This window comes from Oncorhynchus gorbuscha, linkage group LG05 (assembly GCF_021184085.1).
Source record: "Oncorhynchus gorbuscha isolate QuinsamMale2020 ecotype Even-year linkage group LG05, OgorEven_v1.0, whole genome shotgun sequence".
Taxonomy (NCBI): domain Eukaryota; kingdom Metazoa; phylum Chordata; class Actinopteri; order Salmoniformes; family Salmonidae; genus Oncorhynchus; species Oncorhynchus gorbuscha.
In genome coordinates, this window is record NC_060177.1 from 83,151,975 (window position 1) to 83,171,822 (window position 19,848).

General features: G+C 44.3%; 1 protein-coding gene across 5 annotated transcripts in view; it reads left to right on the forward strand.

The window, feature by feature from the left end:
- The window catches only part of LOC124036578 (scavenger receptor class F member 2-like), a 41,902-nt gene extending 28,094 nt beyond the window's left edge, over positions 1-13,808 (forward strand). For 2 of the 5 annotated variants that reach the window (XM_046351317.1, XM_046351321.1), the window contains exons 8-11: positions 4,761-4,875; positions 5,631-5,755; positions 10,163-10,321; positions 11,891-13,808. In XM_046351317.1, the coding sequence (XP_046207273.1) occupies positions 4,761-4,875; positions 5,631-5,755; positions 10,163-10,321; positions 11,891-13,131 (1,640 nt within the window). In that variant the 3' untranslated portion in view covers positions 13,132-13,808. The remainder of the gene's footprint in view (positions 1-4,760; positions 4,876-5,630; positions 5,756-10,162; positions 10,322-11,890) is intronic. The other 3 variants (XM_046351318.1, XM_046351320.1, XM_046351319.1) reach the window with 3 other exon arrangements.
- The last annotated feature ends 6,040 nt before the right edge of the window (positions 13,809-19,848 follow it).

Genomic DNA, 19,848 nt, shown 5'->3' on the forward strand with positions numbered 1-19,848 from the left:
GAGAGAGAGAGTGAGGGAGAGTCTGAGAGAGAGAGAGAGTGAGTCAGAGAGAGGGAGAGTCTGAGAGAGAGAGAGAGTGAGTCAGAGAGAGAGTCTGAGAGAGAGAGAGAGAGAGAGAGAGAGTGAGTCTGAGAGAGAGAGAGAGAGTGAGTCAGAGAGAGAGAGAGTCTGAGAGAGAGAGAGAGAGTGAGAGTCTGAGAGAGAGAGAGAGAGTGAGTGAGAGTCTGAGAGAGAGAGAGAGAGTGAGTGAGAGTCTGAGAGAGAGAGAGAGAGTGAGTGAGAGTCTGAGAGAGAGAGAGAGAGAGAGAGAGTCTGAGAGAGAGAGAGAGAGAGTGAGAGTCTGAGAGAGAGAGAGTGAGTGAGAGTCTGAGAGAGAGAGAGAGTGACAGTGAGTCAGAGAGAGAGTGAGTCAGAGAGAGAGTGAGTCAGAGAGAGAGAGAGTCTGAGAGAGAGAGTGAGTCTGAGAGAGAGAGTGAGTCTGAGAGAGAGAGAGAGTGAGTCTGAGAGAGAGTGAGTCTGAGAGAGAAAGAGTCTGAGAGAGAGAGAGAGAGAGTCTGAGAGAGAGAGAGTCTGAGAGAGAGAGAGTGAGTGAGAGTCTGAGAGAGAGAGAGTCTGAGAGAGAGAGAGTGAGTGAGAGTCTGAGAGAGAGAGAGAGAGAGTGAGTGAGAGAGGTGGTAGGAGTGAGAGAGAGTGAGTCAGAGAGGTGGTAGGACGGAGAGTGAGAGAGAGAGTCAGAGGGGTGGTAGGAGGGAGAGTGAGAGTCAGAGTGAGAGTCAGAGTGAGAGTCAGAGAGTCTGAGAGAGAGAGTGAGAGTCAGAGTGAGAGTCAGGGAGTCTGAGAGAGAGAGAGAGAGAGAGTCTGAGAGTGAGTCAGAGAGGTGGTAGGAGGAGAGAGTGAGAGAGAGAGTCAGAGTCAGAGGGGTGGTAGGAGGGAGAGTGAGAGAGAGAGTCAGAGGGGTGGTAGGAGGGAGAGTGAGAGTCAGAGTGAGAGTCAGAGTGAGAGTCAGAGTGAGAGTCAGAGTGAGAGTCAGAGTGAGAGTCAGAGTGAGAGTCAGAGTGAGAGACAGAGAGAGAGTCAGAGAGAGAGAGAGAGAGAGTGAGAGTCTGAGAGAGAGAGAGAGAGAGAGAGTGAGAGTCTGAGAGAGAGAGAGAGTCTGAGAGAGAGAGAGTGAGTGAGAGTCTGAGAGAGAGAGTGAGTGAGAGTCTGAGAGAGAGAGAGAGTGAGTCAGAGAGAGAGTCTGAGAGAGAGAGTCTGAGAGAGAGAGAGTGAGTGAGAGTCTGAGAGAGAGAGAGTGAGTGAGAGTCTGAGAGAGAGAGAGAGAGTGAGAGAGTCTGAGAGAGAGAGAGTGAGTGAGAGTCTGAGAGAGAGAGAGAGTCTGAGAGAGAGAGTCTGAGAGAGAGAGAGAGAGTCTGAGAGAGTCTGAGAGAGAGAGAGAGAGTGAGTCAGAGAGGTGAGTAGGAGGGAGTCTGAGAGAGTGAGTCTGAGAGAGAGAGAGAGAGTGAGTCTGAGAGAGAGAGTCTGAGAGAGAGAGAGAGTGAGTCAGAGAGAGAGTCTGAGAGAGAGAGAGAGTGAGTCAGAGAGAGAGTCTGAGAGAGAGAGAGTGAGTGAGAGTCTGAGAGAGAGAGTGAGTGAGAGTCTGAGAGAGAGAGAGAGAGTCTGAGAGTGAGAGTGAGTGAGAGTCTGAGAGAGAGAGAGAGAGAGAGAGGAGTCTGAGAGAGAGAGAGAGAGAGAGAGAGAGAGAGAGTGAGTGAGAGTCTGAGAGAGAGTGAGTCAGAGAGGTGGTAGGAGGGAGAGAGAGTGAGTCAGAGAGAGAGTCTGAGAGAGAGAGAGAGAGTGAGGGAGAGTCTGAGAGAGAGAGAGTGAGTCAGAGAGAGGGAGAGTCTGAGAGAGAGAGAGAGTGAGTCAGAGAGAGAGTCTGAGAGAGAGAGAGAGAGAGAGAGAGAGAGAGTCTGAGAGAGAGAGAGAGTGAGTCAGAGAGAGAGAGAGTCTGAGAGAGAGAGAGAGAGAGAGAGAGAGTGAGAGTCTGAGAGAGAGAGAGAGAGTGAGTCTGAGAGAGTCTGAGAGAGAGAGAGAGAGAGAGAGTGAGTGAGAGTCTGAGAGAGAGAGAGAGAGAGAGTGAGAGTCTGAGAGAGAGAGAGAGAGTGAGTGAGAGTCTGAGAGAGAGTGAGAGTCTGAGAGAGAGAGAGTGAGTGAGAGTCTGAGAGAGAGAGAGAGAGAGAGTGAGAGTCTGAGAGAGAGAGAGTGAGTGAGTGAGAGTCTGAGAGAGAGAGAGAGTGAGAGAGTCTGAGAGAGAGAGAGAGAGAGTGAGTCAGAGAGAGAGTGAGTCAGAGAGAGAGTGAGTCAGAGAGAGAGAGAGTCTGAGAGAGAGAGTGAGTCTGAGAGAGAGAGTGAGTCTGAGAGAGAGAGAGAGTGAGTCTGAGAGAGAGAGAGAGTGAGTCTGAGAGAGAGTGAGTCTGAGAGAGAAAGAGTCTGAGAGAGAGAGAGAGTGAGTCTGAGAGAGAGAGAGTCTGAGAGAGAGAGAGTGAGTGAGAGTCTGAGAGAGAGAGTCTGAGAGAGAGAGAGTGAGTGAGAGTCTGAGAGAGAGAGAGAGAGAGAGAGTGAGTGAGAGAGGTGGTAGGAGTGAGAGAGAGTGAGTCAGAGAGGTGGTAGGAGGGAGAGTGAGAGAGAGAGTCAGAGGGGTGGTAGGAGGGAGAGTGAGAGTCAGAGTGAGAGTCAGAGTGAGAGTCAGAGAGTCTGAGAGAGAGAGTGAGAGTCAGAGTGAGAGTCAGGGAGTCTGAGAGAGAGAGAGAGAGAGAGAGAGTGAGTCAGAGAGGTGGTAGGAGGGAGAGTGAGAGAGAGAGTCAGAGTCAGAGGGGTGGTAGGAGGGAGAGTGAGAGAGAGAGTCAGAGGGGTGGTAGGAGGGAGAGTGAGAGTCAGAGTCAGAGTGAGAGTCAGAGTGAGAGTCAGAGTGAGAGTCAGAGAGAGAGAGAGAGAGAGAGAGAGAGAGTGAGTCAGAGAGGTGGTAGGAGGGAGAGTGAGAGAGAGAGTCAGAGTCAGAGGGGTGGTAGGAGGGAGAGTGAGAGAGAGAGTCAGAGGGGTGGTAGGAGGGAGAGTGAGAGAGAGAGTCAGAGAGAGAGTCAGAGAGTCAGAGGGGTGGTAGGAGGGAGAGACAAAGGAAGGTGAGAGAGAGAGAATCAGGGGGTGGGGGGGTGGTAGGAGGGAGAGACAAAGGAGAGAGAGAGAGAGAGAGAGAGAACTGGAGGAGGAAAAGAGATGGGATAGCGGGAGGAGAGGAAACGAGGTCACCAGAGGTTTCGGCAAATGGGCATGTTGGGAAGCAGCGAGGATGTCACTGGGTCAGTGTGCCAGGCCAGTCCCTTCCTTTATCCAGCTGTGAACACGCCACACCAAGGACACACAACCATTCTTCCATAGCCTCTATGACAGCAGAGGGGCATAGAGGGCCAGGGGCCACCAGTATTTATCTAACTGCTAGGTTAGTGACGGTGCCATCTGGCTGCAGTGTGTCTGTGTGGTGATTAAGGCTGCGTCTGAAATTGCTCTCCTTTTACAGTGCACCACTTTTGATCAGGGCTCCATAGGCCTAGAGATGCTTGCCAATCAAATGTATTTATAAAGCCCTTCTTACATCAGCTGATGTCACAAAGTGCTGTACAGAAACCCAGTCTAAAACCCCAAACAGCAAGAAATGCAGGTGTAGAAGCATGGTGGCTAGGAAAAACTCCCTAGAAAGGCCAGCACCTAGGAAGAAACCTATAGGGGACCCAGGCTCTGAGGGGTGGCCAGTCCTCTTCTGGCTGTGCCTGGAGGAGATTATAGCAGAACATGGCCAAGATGTTCAAATGTTCATAGATGACCAGCAGGGTCAAATAATAATAATCCCCATGGTTGTAGAGGGTGCAACAGGTCAGCACCTCAGGGGTAAATGTCAGTTGGCTTTTCATAGCCGATCATTCAGAGTATCTGTACCGCTCCTGCTGTCTCTAGAGAGTTGATAACAGCAGGTCTGGGACAGGTAGCACGTCCGGTGAACAGGTCAGGGTTCCATAGTCGCAGGCAGAACAGTTGAAACTGGAGCAGCAGCACGGCCAGGTGGACTGGGGACAGCAAGGAGTCATCAGGCGAGGTAGTCCCGAGGCATGGTCCTAGGGCTCAGGTCCTCCAAGAGAGAAAGAGAGAGAATTAGAGAGAGCATACTTAAATTCACACAGGACACCTGATAAGACAGGAGAAATACTCCAGATATAACAGACTGACCCTAGCCGCCCGACACATAAACTACTGCAGCATAAATACTGGAGGCTGAGACTGGAGGGGTCAGGAGACACTGAGTTTTATATGTAACCAGCCTAGAAAGGGAGAGTGCTTCTAAATCATGAAGGAATTATGGGAGTAAAGGGAATCATAGCAGAGGTGTAATAAAGTGAGTGAAGGATAGGGTTCAGTGGATGCTTCTAGAAGTCAGTTAAGTGGATCCACAACAGGAGATGGATAAAGAGACTAGTGATTTATATAAAGGAGGGTTGTTGCATGCATGGCTGAATTTAACATCTATTACTTAACTCTATTGGATATCTCTTCAATGCCCACATCATGGTACAGAAGCTTGAGTTTCAGCTCCAGAGTCTTGGTTCTGGGAGTTCTGACAGAACGTCAGTTGGCACCAGATATATACAGATGGCTCTGGTTGGCACTGGCAATCTGTACCAGTGTGTCACACCCATAAACCCCTGCTTGTGTCTGTCTGTCTGCTGTTTCAGAGCCTAACCAGAGGATGGGTGTGATCGCGGCGGGAACCCTGGTCTTCTTTCTGCTCATTGTCCTCCTCTCACTCCTCTGCTGCTGCTGCCTCTGCAGAAATAAACACCACCAGAAGTGAGTGACAGACACAGGCCTGGTGTAGGGTGAGGCCGCGTGATGGGATGGAGGGCCATTCCTTGTTAAATAGCAGAGGGCTACATCCTTTAAAGAGTTTTTACCCTTTTATCTTTTATCGTCACTGTCGGGGGGAAAAAAGGCACAAATGGAGTTACAATATTTTTATTTTGACAGCAATGATATATATAGTATTACAGTATATACAGTATAGTTAGGGCCATGAGTATTTTGATATATAGTATTACAGTATATACAGTATAGTTAGGGCCATGAGTATTTTGATATATAGTGTTAAAGTATATACAGTATAGTTAGGGCCATGAGTATTTTGATATATAGTATTACAGTATATACAGTATAGTTAGGGCCATGAGTATTTTGATATAGTATTACAGTATATACAGTATAGTTAGGGTTATGAGTATTTTGATATACAGTATTACAGTACATACAGTATAGTTAGGGCCATGAGTTTTTCCTAGTCGTGATACCTGATCAGGAATGACTGTGGGTCCTTGTTATAGGTTACAACCGAATTACAACCGATCCTGCACAGTATATCTTATGTTGCCAAATCCAAAATGGGTCAGTATGATAGTGTGTGTGTGGTCTTTTTCTTCAAGTGGCCCATGGCATGTAGCTCATACTGCAAGCGTGTCAATGTAGATGAACCTCACCCACATTTGAATCGGTTTGTATGGTTTAGTAATTTAGTATGTTTTCCATGGCGTCACCCTCCCTCTTTCCCTCAGTCCTGACCAAGACAACTCTACCAACAGTAAAAAAGCCAGGCGGATCCTGTGTGGACGATTTAGCCGAATCAGCACCAAACTCCCCCGGATCCCACTGAGACGGCAGAAGCTGCCTAAAGTAGTCGGTAAGCCCTAATCCCTCCTCCCTGATAGGCTACTGCCTTCACCATGCCAAGACAGAGGCTGCTTTTGTGTCCCAAATGGCACCCTATTTCTTAAGGGCTCTGGTGAAAAGAAGTGCCATTTTGGACACAAACAGAGCCACTGTTGCTGTCCTTATACCTCCTTAGTTCATGTCTCTTGATGACCTAATAGTTTCTGTGTCTCTAGTCATTACAAACCTCGATCTCTTCAGCAAAAGAGAGAGAGAGCATTTTAATTTCCCCTTTGCTCTGTGACCTGTCTCTGTGCCTATGTTGAGTGGTTTTCAGACAATAAATAGGGTTGAAAAGTGTACTGCAGCTGCCAAATGGGTTTGGGGTTTCATCTGAGAGGAATGCAATGGTTGTGGGCCTTATTATTCTTGGCACCTCTTTAAATACCAAGTGTTCATATTATTACAACCCCTCACTTCCTCTCTCCTGAGCTCCTCTTCTAGTGGGATGAAGGCTGAGACAGAAAGGGTCAGTGTAGTGGTGTGGTGCTCCGGTACGTCTGATTGGTGTTGAGTGATACCTTATCAAAGGCTGCTGTGTTATTCGTAATGTGGAGAGTAGCTCCTGTCTGTCTGTGTGTGTGTGTGGAGGGAGGGAGGGAGGTTTGGATTGTCTGTCAGTCAGGACCCATCTCAGGTCAGCTTTAAGGACATTACACAAGGCTTACATACTGAATAACTCTTCCCTTTCTACCCAGATGCCTTCTGGAATATTAAGACAGTCCATGTTCTGAATTGGCGTTGGCCAGGATGCATTGGCTCTGCTATGTAGGAGTTCAATTGAATCATGGACATCTGCCTCTGAATGTGTGGATGGTCTGAGTATAGTACATTTTGAAGGGCTGGAGAAGTGCCCTATTTGTGGACATCATTGTAGTCACTCTACGGAGTAATATTACACCTTTTAAAGGCCTTTAAAACACCAGTGGTAATGAAGGAGTTAAACAGTGGTGACCTTGTTTCACTTCTCCTCTCTTTCACAATGAGTAGCATGTGCTTCTTCTCTTCTTCAGCGGACTAGTTCAGCTAACAGCTGTCTTCATCACGCCTGCATAGAAACACACACTGGAACAGTATTGTCTTTGTCAGAGACTTGTCTTGTGTCATGGCACATTAACAGTATTTTTTTTAAACACCCTCAAAGTTTACTGTAACTTATAAACAATCGGCCCTAGGCTTTAGAAATTGCATTTGTTAAAAGTCAGAGCGTCCAACCTCCTTTCAAACAAACAAGCCCTTTCATTCTTGTATACACAGAGCATATGCCATGCCTTGGTTGCAATCAACTAGAACAAACTACCACTTTGGGAATTTCAGAGAGTAGAATAGAGTTTTTGGTCCAAGCCAAAACCAATTCTCTCTTAAGTTTCCTCCCTCACATTCAAGAATACATGACAAAACGGAGATATTAAACGACAACCCAATTAATTTTACAGTCATTCTCCCACTGAAGCTTATAGATTCTCCTCTTGTTCATAAGGGGGATAAACTGGTCAGCCTCTCCCTCCCTCCCCAGAGCCAGGCCACACTGCTCTGCTTTCCTCATTGCCTGCCTACAGAAGCGTGGCCTGCCTGCCAGCGTTTTGAAACTCTACCCTCCCAGGGGCTCCTTCAGTCCCTGCAACATTCCGCAGGAGGCCCACTGGACTCAAAACAGGAAGTGGCCAAATTTACCCCAACCTGTGTCAGACATATGATTTATCCACACTGGGGTCAACACACTACAACAGATGTGGAAAAGGAAAGAGGAACAGGGGAGAAATAGGAAGAAATCATGTGTGCTGTTTTAGCATAGGTAATTTAGCTCCTTCATACACAAACTCTTACCCATCCCAAGATAAAAGGAAAGAGAAACAGAGGGAGGATGACGAGGAAGAAAACGTTTGCTCGGTCTTTTGCATAGCTCCTCCGCTCCTCTGCTTCTCAATATGTAAACGTTCCCCCATCCCACTCCTCTACTTATAAACCTCCAAACTGCTTAGACTTTGTCATTCCATGCCCTATACTATAGCTAGCTATCTGATGCTCAGCTGGCTTCCCCCATTCCCAGTCCGTGGCACTCTGTGTGTGGGCTCTGGTAAAAAATGGTGTACTTTATAGGGGATAGGGTGCCATTTGGGATGCAGTTACATGTCCGAATGCTTCCCTGTGAAAAGTGATGTAGAGTGGGACCACCTGCTCCAGTGTTGTTGGCCTCACAGGCAGCTATTATAGGACTGTGCAGCTGGGGTACGGTTGTCCAATGTTGGCCTCAGTGTAGGCAGGGCTTTGGGCTTTCAGTGGCGTCCTGTCTCTCTCTCAAGAATGAATGCAGCTCTGGACATTTAGTCTGGTGTGAACATCCAAGGACAGCAGTTGTTTGTTTACTGTTGCGTTAATAAAACGGATGCTTAGTTACTTTACAATAGACCCTAGACTCATAGAAAAAAATATAGTTAAAAATAGCCTAAAACGGTTCTACTGCTGTCCCCATAGGAGAACTCTTTGAAGAACCGTGTATTATTTCTACAGAGGGTTCTACTTGGAACCAAAAAGGGTTCTACTTATCGGTTCATACGTTATCCTAACGGGACAGCCGAAAAACCCTTTTGGAACCCTTTTTTCTAAGAGTGTATACCAGGGGTCGGCAACAGGCGACACCCCCCAAAGGTTTTAGTAAAACTATGATTTTAGTTTTTGTAAAAAAAAATTTTTAAAAGAAGACTGTAAAATCACCAGGAATTCAGATTTTAATTTTTTTTTTTTAGAAAAGTATTCCCCGATAATTAAATAAAAAAATAGATATATGTGATCGCGTCTCAATGTAACCAGGGTAGGAAATTACTTATTTTTAAATGCAACCTCTTTTGGGCTTAGTTGTGGTAAATTTGCAATGTACAAATTATAATTATGTTCCGACCACCTCGTTGCCTCCCCCCGTCCTATGCTATACCAAATGGCCTCTGCACCAGTACTGTCTGTCTGCTATAGTCTAGTACAGCATTTGGTTAGTTAGTCAATGAGTTTAGGGTCACTCTGCTACCCACATTGGATGGGTATTGTCTGTTCTCTTTAGTATATCACAGAAGGGCTGCTACAATAGAGAAAGTGCAAACCACTCATAAAGACAGTCAGACGTATGTATGTATGTATGGCCTTCATTGAATTTGAGCAAAATATTTTTTTGTCTTGAAGAAAAGCAGCTATGAAGTTATTTTCCTGGATAAATATCTGGGTGGGTATTGTTTACAGTATATTGTTTTGTAACTTACTGCCATTGCTACAATCCAACCAATGAAATCTACATCAAGTCACGTTCCTTTAATATGATCATACAGTCACCATTGTACAGTAGTATTGCAATTTTTCCAGGAACAATATCCAAAGTATTCAAACCTAGACTGTGCAGTCTGCTGGATATCCTTATAATAAGCTCAGCTGTCAGTGGAAATTCCCACCAATAAAGTCCCCTGATGTCACTAGCGTTGTGATAGTAATAGAATTCTGCTGCCCTTGTGTTGACACATCTCCTGCTAGTCATTTAGTTGTAGCTGTACTACACCTGGCCATGTTGTTGTTACTAGAAGTCAGTTGTTTTACAGTTTGAAAGATGACAACCATGCCACAACCATATCTTATACCACAATAAGGACCAAAATGGAAATATGTTGTAAAACTTTATTGGTTCTTCCTCGATGATTTTACATGCAGTAAATCTACTTGTGTGGCGGAATTGTGTTTCAAACTGTCAAATAAATCAAATCCAATACATAGAGACTCAGGGTAGTTAGTGGGGATCTTTCAGCCGAAACATAGTTTAGGGTTAGCTTAGCGTCAGCGGAGAACAAATGGATGGGCTCATGTGTCATCGGGTGGAGGGGGGCCGTATGTAGACGAATCTGATGTGGTCAGTGTCCAGTTAACGCCCAGTCACACACAGTCAGTTAGTCCACTGCCAGATGGGGAAAGGAGAAGAGCAACCACAGGCGTCCCAAACAGATCACAGCTGTCCTCAGACTGAAGGGTCAGCAGAATACACCAACAGGGAGGGAGGGAGGGAGGGAGGGAGGGAGGGAGGGAGGGAGGGAGGGGGAGGGAGGGAGGGAGGGCCTACATTTAGGAAAAATAGCATTCGCTAGCTAATTTCTCAGGAAATGCTTTTGTTCAAATAATAGACCAGATATTAAAATGTCCAATGCACACCCACAAATCAAAGACTTGATCATTTACGTCATCACACAACAGTTTTATATCTTTTCAAACATAACTGTGTCTCAAGCCATCCTTTATCTTTCATCACAACCCCAACAAACCCCACATCTCCATCTGTTGTTCTTGTTAGGTAGTCCCCTTCCCCCTCCTTCTCTGACCCTGTTTCTCTGTGTCCTAACCCCTCCAGTAGCCCACCACCCTGAGAACACATTCAACTGCAGCTTCATCGAGCCCCCCTCTGTAGCCGAGCTGCCCAGCCCCTCCTCCTGGTCCTCCCAGGAGTCCTTTGATTCTTTCGAAGAGGAACCCAGTGATGATGGCCCTGTGTACTGTGTTCCCCATGAAGGTGAGTAATTACGCACGCACAAGCAAACACTCCCTCACAAGCACGGACGCATGCACACACACACAGTGAAGGTGGCCCCGTCTAAACAATGTGAAACCCCATGAAGTGATCAGGACAGAAAAACAAACACTGTGATTTGATTGGACACGTCAACTTCACAAATAAACACATGTAGGCACGGACGGATGCATGCACACTCACACGTACTAACACTCACAAGGGCACTGTGAGTCACACACCTCTGGAAAGCTAATTAGATGAATAGGATAGTAAGTTCTCCTTATCGTGTGCCATTGAGCCCAGTTCCTTCCCCCATGTGTCATTTTTTTTTTATAATAAAAAATAAAGTTCAAATTATTACCTACAATAGAGAATGCTGGAAAATATGATGATGGAAGTGGTTTTGAGCAAGCATACATTTGTAAATTTACTCAATAAGCATGTTTAAATTCAGTTCACCTCGGGTAGTATGTGTTGGTTTAATGTACAATTGTAAGGCAACCAGCTGCAATAGGATTGTGAGTTTGCTCAACATTTCAGCATAGCTGAACCGAAGTACAGTGTAACCTTCCAAAGGGAAACATACGTTTTTTTTTTTATTCTTATAGTTCTTATACATTTATACATGTGAGAAGATTTGTTGACTGAACAAACGTTCATACATTAGATCAATTTCTTTTCCTGACAGAATAATGCTCAAGGAATTAGTTATATTTGCTTTTTACAGTGTGGCTGCAAAAGCATGAACAGGAAATGTAATGGTAAATTTAGAAAATGGCACATGTGCAATTCATGACTCACTCCTTGCAGTTTGTTGGAAAATTTCCATGCCCACCAGTTTTTTGTATTGTTTGGGAAGTTAGATTTCCCAGAAACAATTTTAGTTAAAGACCGGTACTCTGGTACTTTGGCGACCAAGTAAGTATTTAAACCTCCCGCTTTGGGCTGGATGTTTCAATGTGTAATTCATACATGTGTAATCTATGAGCAGAATTACTGTCTTACCTCAATTAGCTATGAATCCCTAGCTTGAAAGTGACTGTTTTCTGGAAGCTGTGCTCGCAATTTTGAGTACTGCAAGCGTTGACCCATAGCAATTTGAGTTCCAGCCAATGAGGTTCCACCCCTTGCCATTTAGGTAACAGCTAGCAAGAAACCTGCTCAGTGTTGTCCAAAGAGGCTGCAAGGTGGGCTCCATTGGCTCAGTGGACACAGCAGAGAGAGATAGAGAGAGAGAGCATTGGTGTGGCGCACATATCTGCACATATGTGACGTTTTCGGGAGCACAAAAGTACCGTAGAAAATCTTTAATAATTCTTGGAGGTCTCAATATCGCTTGATATTATTTTCAAATGGCAGTAATAAGAGATACTGTATGATACAGTATGTTCTAATTCTGTATTTATAATGACCACACATTCTAAATACTGTAAACATGCCTCACGTCTACATCCTTTATCCCTGATGATGCAGTCATACTGTATTTCCTGACCACCTATGTATGACCACCATTACCATCCAATCTAAACCTGACGACTCTCATCCATGTTCTCTCTTCCTGTCCTATAGAGTCGCTGAATGAGAATAAGGTGAAGGGCAGTCCCCCTCTTGCTGAGATGCCAGCAGCAGCCTTCCACAGTGAGGATGATACAGGTGGGTATACCTCCCTAAAAGACACCAGCGCCACCACCTACAAACCCCAGGATGGGAGTGAAGCGCCCCTCAAGTCCTCAGACAGCGAGGGCTCCACCAGCAGTTCTGAGTCAGCCATTGGGGCCCTTTATGCCCGCATTGCACACCTCTCTAAGAATTCCAAGGAGGAAGAAGATGGGGGCGACAGCATGGTCACCATCGAGGTCAAGGGTAAAAGGAAACCACCGTCCCCGGGGGGAAAGACCAGGACCAAACCACGCCCGCCGGACCCCTCTACCAAACCCAAGGTGTCGTGGATCCATGGGAACAACGGGGGTACCACTCTCCAGGTGGAGAAGCCGAACCAGGGGGACAAGGGGCTAACATTTCCCAAGGTGAAGACAACCAGGAGCTCCAGCAACAGCTCAGCCAAGAGCGAAGAGAGGCAGAGGCTGAAGGAGAATTCCAAGGAGAAGAGCAAGCGAGAGGAAAAGGGGACGGTGGTCAATGGCTCCCCTAGCAAACACAAGGCCCACTGGGTGGGGAGGTCCAGAGAGAACATGAACCACATGGAGCACATCAATGGGGTGGTGCAAAACGCTCTAAAGAAGATCGGCAACTTCCACAACTCCGATAAGAAGGCAGCCGCTGTGGAGATTCCCAAGGAGGCGCCCAAGAGCCCCAAAGTGATCCACCCACACATGAACTCAGAGGCCGCCACACTCCTGGCTGCACAGCTCAAGGAGAAGACTCAGAGCATCACCCGGAACGAGGGCACAGGCCTGGTAAAGACCAACGGCCTGTCCACCCCGATCCTCCGGGGCCGAGGAGACCGGGAAAAGCCCACCCCTCCGCAAAAGGCCAAACGGACCACCGCTTCCACACCAGGCCACCAGGGCTCCAACAAGCCTCTGCTGCCTACCACCACCAGCCTCCAGAAGATGGTGGGTGTTGAGGACCCAGCTACCCCCGAGGTCGCCCCCAAGAGCCCGGACAAGCAGGACTTGAACGGCTCTAGAGTGGTAGAGGGTTGTGGTGGTGCGGGGGACCCCACGCTAAAGAAGACCCCCATCAAAAAGCCTCCCCGAAAGAAAGGCAAGGACGGGACTTTGGATACTACTCTGGAAACTAAGACACCGACAAAGACAGCGATTATGCCACCGCAGATCGTCAAATAGAACGTTTTTTAAAAATTGTTTCTCACAGACAGGACAATGGTGACAATGGTGAATGAATGACTTCTTCCAAAGGAGACATGCAAAAGGACATGGTGGCTGTTCATCAAAGGAGTGTATTATTTTTGTGCGTGTGTGTGCTGTGTGTCCAGAATCAGCGGAAAGTAAGTGGAACGTGTTTTTAAACTGTGGTTCTTCTCATTGGTGTGGGAGTGGGTTTGTAATCTATTGAACTGTATACCATAATAGTATTACATTGACTGAAGTTGAAAGTAAATTCATGGACTCTTTTCATAAACCTGCGATGTATCCGTTTTCCACTACAACGCCAAACATAACTGGGGGAGAGTGCTGACAGTGGCAAGCAATCGTATTTAATTTCCTCCATGTTTCTCCAATGCTCACAACTAAGTATTCATGTAAGAATCTCATCATTGTATCATTATAATTTAAAACCTTTTTTACTCAATATTCTGTGTGATGCAATCAAATGTATGCAATGTAAGTGAGGTGAAGTAAGGCTAAGTTGAACCATGGTACTGAGAATACAAGTACATTATTTTTCAGTTTGTTTTAAATTAGCCAGTTACACTCCATAACGGAGTTGTTGGCCTCTTTTTGTTGTCCTTTTTTGTTGTTAATATGTTGCGTAATACCGAATACAAACCATTTACATTTTTTAGTGTCTTCAGAGAGTACATTCTTTCACAATTTTGTCAGTCATTGTTTGTTGGCAAACAAATGAGCTTTTTGAACTCAAGCGAACTGTTAAGGAAGCATTACGTTGTCATTCTTCTCCTAACAGAGCTATGGCCTCGTGAGACTGCACTTCTTTTTTGTCCTCTCTAATTGTTATTCGTTTTTGGTCTGTATCTCTTAAGGCCATACACTGTGTTAGGTCCTGTTGTCCCTTTTGAGAGGACATTCTGCAATTTTTCAATATCATCACGTGTGTGGGGGTGTCATCTTCATAAAAAAAACAAATCTTGTTCAAAATGGCTCTATTACAATTTCCATCACAATTAACACATTTTATTGTGTTATCATTTTTGTGAGTTTGATATTCAAATAGTTTCTAATAAGTAAATATCTCAGGAGTAGTTTGGTAAGTTTTCAGAGCAGTGTAATACATTTTCCACATAAAATAAGAGTAACTTTTGGATATGCTCTCTTTTTACAAGTAAAACCAGCAAAAAAAAATGCTAAGCTATTTTTTTCTTGTGCTTATCAAATAGCTAGCTAGTGTAAATGCCATACTTTTAGGTTCTTTCCAAATCCTTCCTTCAATCTCACCCACATAGGGGCAAGCAACGCTCCGTATCAAGAAGTAATAAAGAACATCCTTGCATAATGTTTCATAAAGGGCATGAAACAATGGCTACAGTGCTAGAGGCGTGACTACAGGCTGTATCACAACTGGCCGTGATTGGGAGTCCCATAGGACGGTGCACAATTGGCCCAGCTTCGTCCTGGTTTGTCCGGTGTAGGCCGTCATTGTAAATAAGAATTTGTTCTTAACTGACTTGCCTAGTTAAATAAAACATTTAAAAAATGTAATGATGGATTAGTCATCTGGTCTTATCACAATGTTGTCTATTAAGGTTGAAGGCATTGTGGAAGTTTCCCTATAAAAAGGCAGTGATCATGGATGAAGCCAGTCTGGTCAGACAAACAACTTTTGGTTGTGAACTGATACCTCCCTTTTCAGCTGCTCAGATACAATAGTGCAGTATTATTCTGTGGAAGGCCCTAAGTAGCTACATCTTCTCTGATTTATAAAGGCATGGTATAGTGGAACACTCGCTATAACAAGTATTTCAATTGCGATAATAAATAGAAAAGCAATAAAGAACATCCTTGTCTTACACCTCAAGATAATTTAAGACTTTCAGAAAAATTACCATTATTTATCATTTCACATGCAACGTTGTTGTGCATGACTTTTCTGCTATTTTGCCAAGAGATTACACCACTAATGTCTGTTGGTACCATTCATTATTACTGGGAAATATTACGTAGCAGAAGAAATGCAACACAAACTGTTTGATACTTCAGTCATTAACTTCCTGTGGTTTAATTCACTATTGCATGACTTAGTCTAGACATGTTATATTGGTTTTATGCCAAGTTTACTTTGTCCCAACTTGAAGTGTGGTAAATTAGTTTATCAAAGCCAGCTAATTGGGGCGGCAGGTAGGCTGGTAGTTAGAGCATGGGGCCAGTAACCGAAAGGTTGCTGGATCAAATCCCAGAGCTGACAAGGGAAAAATATGTTGTTCTGCCCCTGAACAAGGCAGTTAACCCACTGACTTGCCTAGTTAAATAAAGGTAAACAAATATATATTTAATTGAAGCTAATTATCTAATTATCACCCTATCCTAGACCCAAAGGAATGTATTGTGTCTTACTGTAATCAGTCTAAGACATGGGAAATATGATGATGGGTGTGGTTTTGAGCAAATGTACATTTGTACATTTACTCAACAAGCTTGTTCAAATTCAGCTTACGAGTAGAATGTACAATTAGAAGGCAACCAGCTGCAATAGGATAAGTTGACATGGAATTGTTTTAATGGTCATACCATTTAGCTCATTTAGCTATTTGATTTAGAATTTTAGGTATTTGTATTTGATGAAAAATAGAATTTGGCCTTTAGTACCAAATCCCATAGAAACGCATTCAATAACACATTCATAAATGGAAAAAATGGATTAAGGTTTTAGTGTCTGTTCTATATCTTTGAGATGTAAGAAAGCTCAGGAAATATATAAAATATATATTTTTTTACACATTTAACCCCTTTTTTTTGGGTAGTCACACAACTACCTCCATACTTCCATTCATTAAAAACTGGTACCGGTTACATTCCGATGAGTCCCGTGGGGGTCGTAGAGCAAAACGGAGACCCCATCGTGTTCGTAGAGCAAAACGGAGACCCCATCGTGTTCGTAGAGCAAAACGGAGATCCCATCGTGTTCGTAGAACAAAACGGAGACCCCATCGTGTTCGTAGAACAAAACGGAGACCCCGTCGGGTTCGTAGAGCAAAACGGAGACCCCGTCGGGTTCGTAGAGCAAAACGGAGACCCCGTCGGGTTCGTAGAGCAAAACGGAGACCCCGTCGTGTTCGTAGAGCAAAACAGAGACCCCCGTCGTGTTCGTAGAGCAAAACGGAGACCCCCGTCGTGTTCGTAGAGCAAAACGGAGACCCCCGTCGTGTTCGTAGAGCAAAACGGAGACCCCCGTCGTGTTCATAGAGCAAAACGGAGACCCCCGTCGTGTTCGTAGAGAAAAACGGAGACCCCATCGTGTTCGTAGAGCAAAACGGAGACCCTCATCGTGTTCGTAGAGCAAAACGGAGACCCCCATCGTGTTCGTAGAGCAAAACGGAGACCCCATCGTGTTCGTAGAGCAAAACGGAGACCCCATCGTGTTCGTGGGAGTCTCATATATCCATAGAGTGGACTCTACAGCAGTTTTCATGAGAATTCCGATTTTCGGGATGTCTCATGGTCTGACAAACACCACTGTAGCCACCTGTAGCCACCTTCCACCACAGAAGAGGAAGGCCGTCATTGGCGGATGTGGTGGGCTGAGACGCAGCCCATGCAAGAACGGATATCTCTAGCTTAAATTGAAGGATCTTGATGGGGATTTGTTTTATTGTGCTAATTAGATTGATGCACCGGTGCATCAATAGACTCTAGGGGGATAGCTACAGTAATATAGTTGTGTGTTTTTATGCATATGATAGTAACTACATTGCAAGAGGAAGCTCACAGAACTAGAGCGTATGGGATATGAATAAAACATATTCATCTAAAATAACATGTGCATACTATAGTACATAAATGACAGTGGTTTATGCTGTGGATTCAAACTTACATTTCACTTTCACAGTTTGAACAGCTATTTGAGTGCTTATGATTCCTACACATTTGTTATTGCTTGTTTCCATTTTTTTTAAATGTGGGTTTCAACGATACAGCCAGTCTCCTCTTTTATCAGTTATTTTTTTCTACACGTGAAAGTATCATTGTATATGTGTTTAAGCTGTGCTTATATAAATTGTTTTGCTACTTTACTCTGTATGTGTCAATGAACTGGCTTTCCTGTTACGTTTGATTTCTTTACGTCAGGGTCTCTGTAGCCACAGTATGAGTACTTCCTTGGCTTGACATTTCCCCTTTCTCTGTAAACTTTATGAAGCAGAGTGAAATTATATGGAAACCTATAGCCTTCTCTCTTTTATCTTATCAACTTTTCTTAATCCTTTTGTCCTTAGGAAATATCAAATAACAAACTTCAAAGTATTGTACAGGACATGTATTATTGTGTCACCACTGTTATTAAGTAAATGTAACTGAAACCATACAAGTTGTGTGATTATAAAGTGCCATTTTAAGCAAGCAAGAAGCAAATATTTGTATATCTGACTGACTGGCCTTTGCCTGCTTTCACAGGCTACAGTACATATTTGTAAGCAGGGCCTCAACGCTGCAAAAACATTATCAGCGATATGGTTGTAACTCGTCATTCTGATTAGATTTTCAGTTGTTTGTCTTCAAAAATGTTTTTTTTTATTTGTATTAATTTACTTTGAAATAAAAGCAATACATGTAGTGGCTATGTGGAAATTGTCACCTCTCTCACATTCATCTGTGAACATATACCTCAGTCAACCTTTTGTGTGTGACAAGAGTATCACTTTCCATTCCCATGACACAAACATCTCACAGCTGCCCTCATGTATTGATTTCAGAACCAGCCATATAGCTCCTTCCCCCATCTGTAGCCTAGAAACCATCCATCCCTGCAGCAATAAAGGATATTTGACAGTTTCCGGTGACTCCTGGCCACCGCTCTCCTGAAGACGAAGAGGATCCAGAGGCTTTTTCACACTGGATCATTAAAGAGGCCCACTGCTGCGCTCCTCCTGAGGGGGGGACAAGAGCCTCTTTCATGGGGATAACAGTGGGAACTCTGTGTTTAGGGCCTAGAGTTAATGAATCACACGTTGCATATTTGTATTCTTTTGGAGGTGAGAGGGATTTTGCTGGGACCGAGGCAGAAGGCTGTGTAGAGGAGTGTATGGATGGATCATGTGGTCGTGTAATTGAATCCAGAAGACTGGGCCGTTTGCTTGGGCCTGACATGTTGCTCCACTTACATGTTTTTTAACTTGTGTGTGTGAGTAACAGACTAAACAAAGCCCCCCCCCCCAAACTCATGGACTGCGAACTAGGGCACGGTCAAGACATGACACAGAGGTCGACCGCAGCTTCAGACCACACTGTGACTTCAAAGAGAGAGTCTGATCCATTCATACCCCAGACGGAACCGAAAAAAAACAGCAGTTTAATTTGTCTTGACTGACACATGGATTTTCTACACTGGTTTTTTTAATGTAATGTCCTTTCTAGAATAGGCCCTCTCTCCACAACCTACCACATACAAACCCTGTTTATACCTGCCACTAACATGTGTCCTTCATCCTGATCTTATCCTAATCTTAACCTAGTCTGATCTTGTCTGGTTACACTTATAAGATCTGATCACAATTTGTCTTTTAATCCTCTAAAAATGGGGCACAATAAGAATGTGGACAAGATCTGCATGTTAAAACCAGGTATAAACAGGGCTAAAGTCATACTAACTCACCACATCCCAAAGAGGTAACTCTCAACTGTCCCTCCACTCACAAGAACACAGTCATGAAGAAGGCACAACAGCGTATCCTCCCTCTCAGGAGTTGAAAAGATTTTCCTCAAATAGTTCTACAGCTTCACCATTGACAGCATCTTGACTGGCTGCATTACTGCTTGGTATGGCAACTTCATCGCCCTCAATGGAATGGTGCTACAGAGGGTGATGTGGACAGTCCAGTACATCAGCTCCCGAGCATCCAGGAACTCTACAGTACGTCAGGTGGTGTGAAATGAAGGCCTAGCCACCCATATTTTTTGTACTTACTCTATACACACACACACACATTTAATTTTACCTTTATTTAACCAGGCAAGTCAGTTAAGAACAAACTCTTATTTTCAATGACGGCTTGGGAACAGTGGGTTAACTGCCTGTTCAGGGGCAGAACGACAGATTTGTACCTTGTCAGCTCAGGGGTCCAACACTCTAACCACTAGGCTACGTTATACACAGTGCCTTGTTAAAGTATTCATCCCCCTTGGTGTTTTTCCTATTTTGTTGATGTTCTAACCAACTTGTCAAAACTATAGTTTGTCAACAAGAAAGTTGTGGAGTGGTTGAAAAATGAGTTTTAATGTCTAAGTGTATGTAATCTTCTGACTTCAACTATATATTAAGGAGTTTGGTGTACAGTGCCTTGCAAAAGAATTCATCAACCTGCGTTTTAACTATTTTGTTGCATTACAACCTGTAATTTAAAAGGATTTTGGGGGGATTTCATGTAATGGACATACACAAAATGTTCAAAATTGGTGAAGTGAATTTTTTTAAATTTAATTACATTTTTAAAAAAATTAAATTAAATTTCAAAAACTGTTTAAAAAAAAAAAAAGTTGTGTGTGCGTTTGTATTGACCCCATTTGCTATGAAGCCCCCAAATAAGATCTGGTGCAACCAATTACCTTCAGAAGTTACTTAAATAAAGTACACCTGTGTGCAATCTAAGTGTCACATAATCTCAGTATATACACTGCTCAAAAAAATAAAGGGAACACTAAAATAACACATAC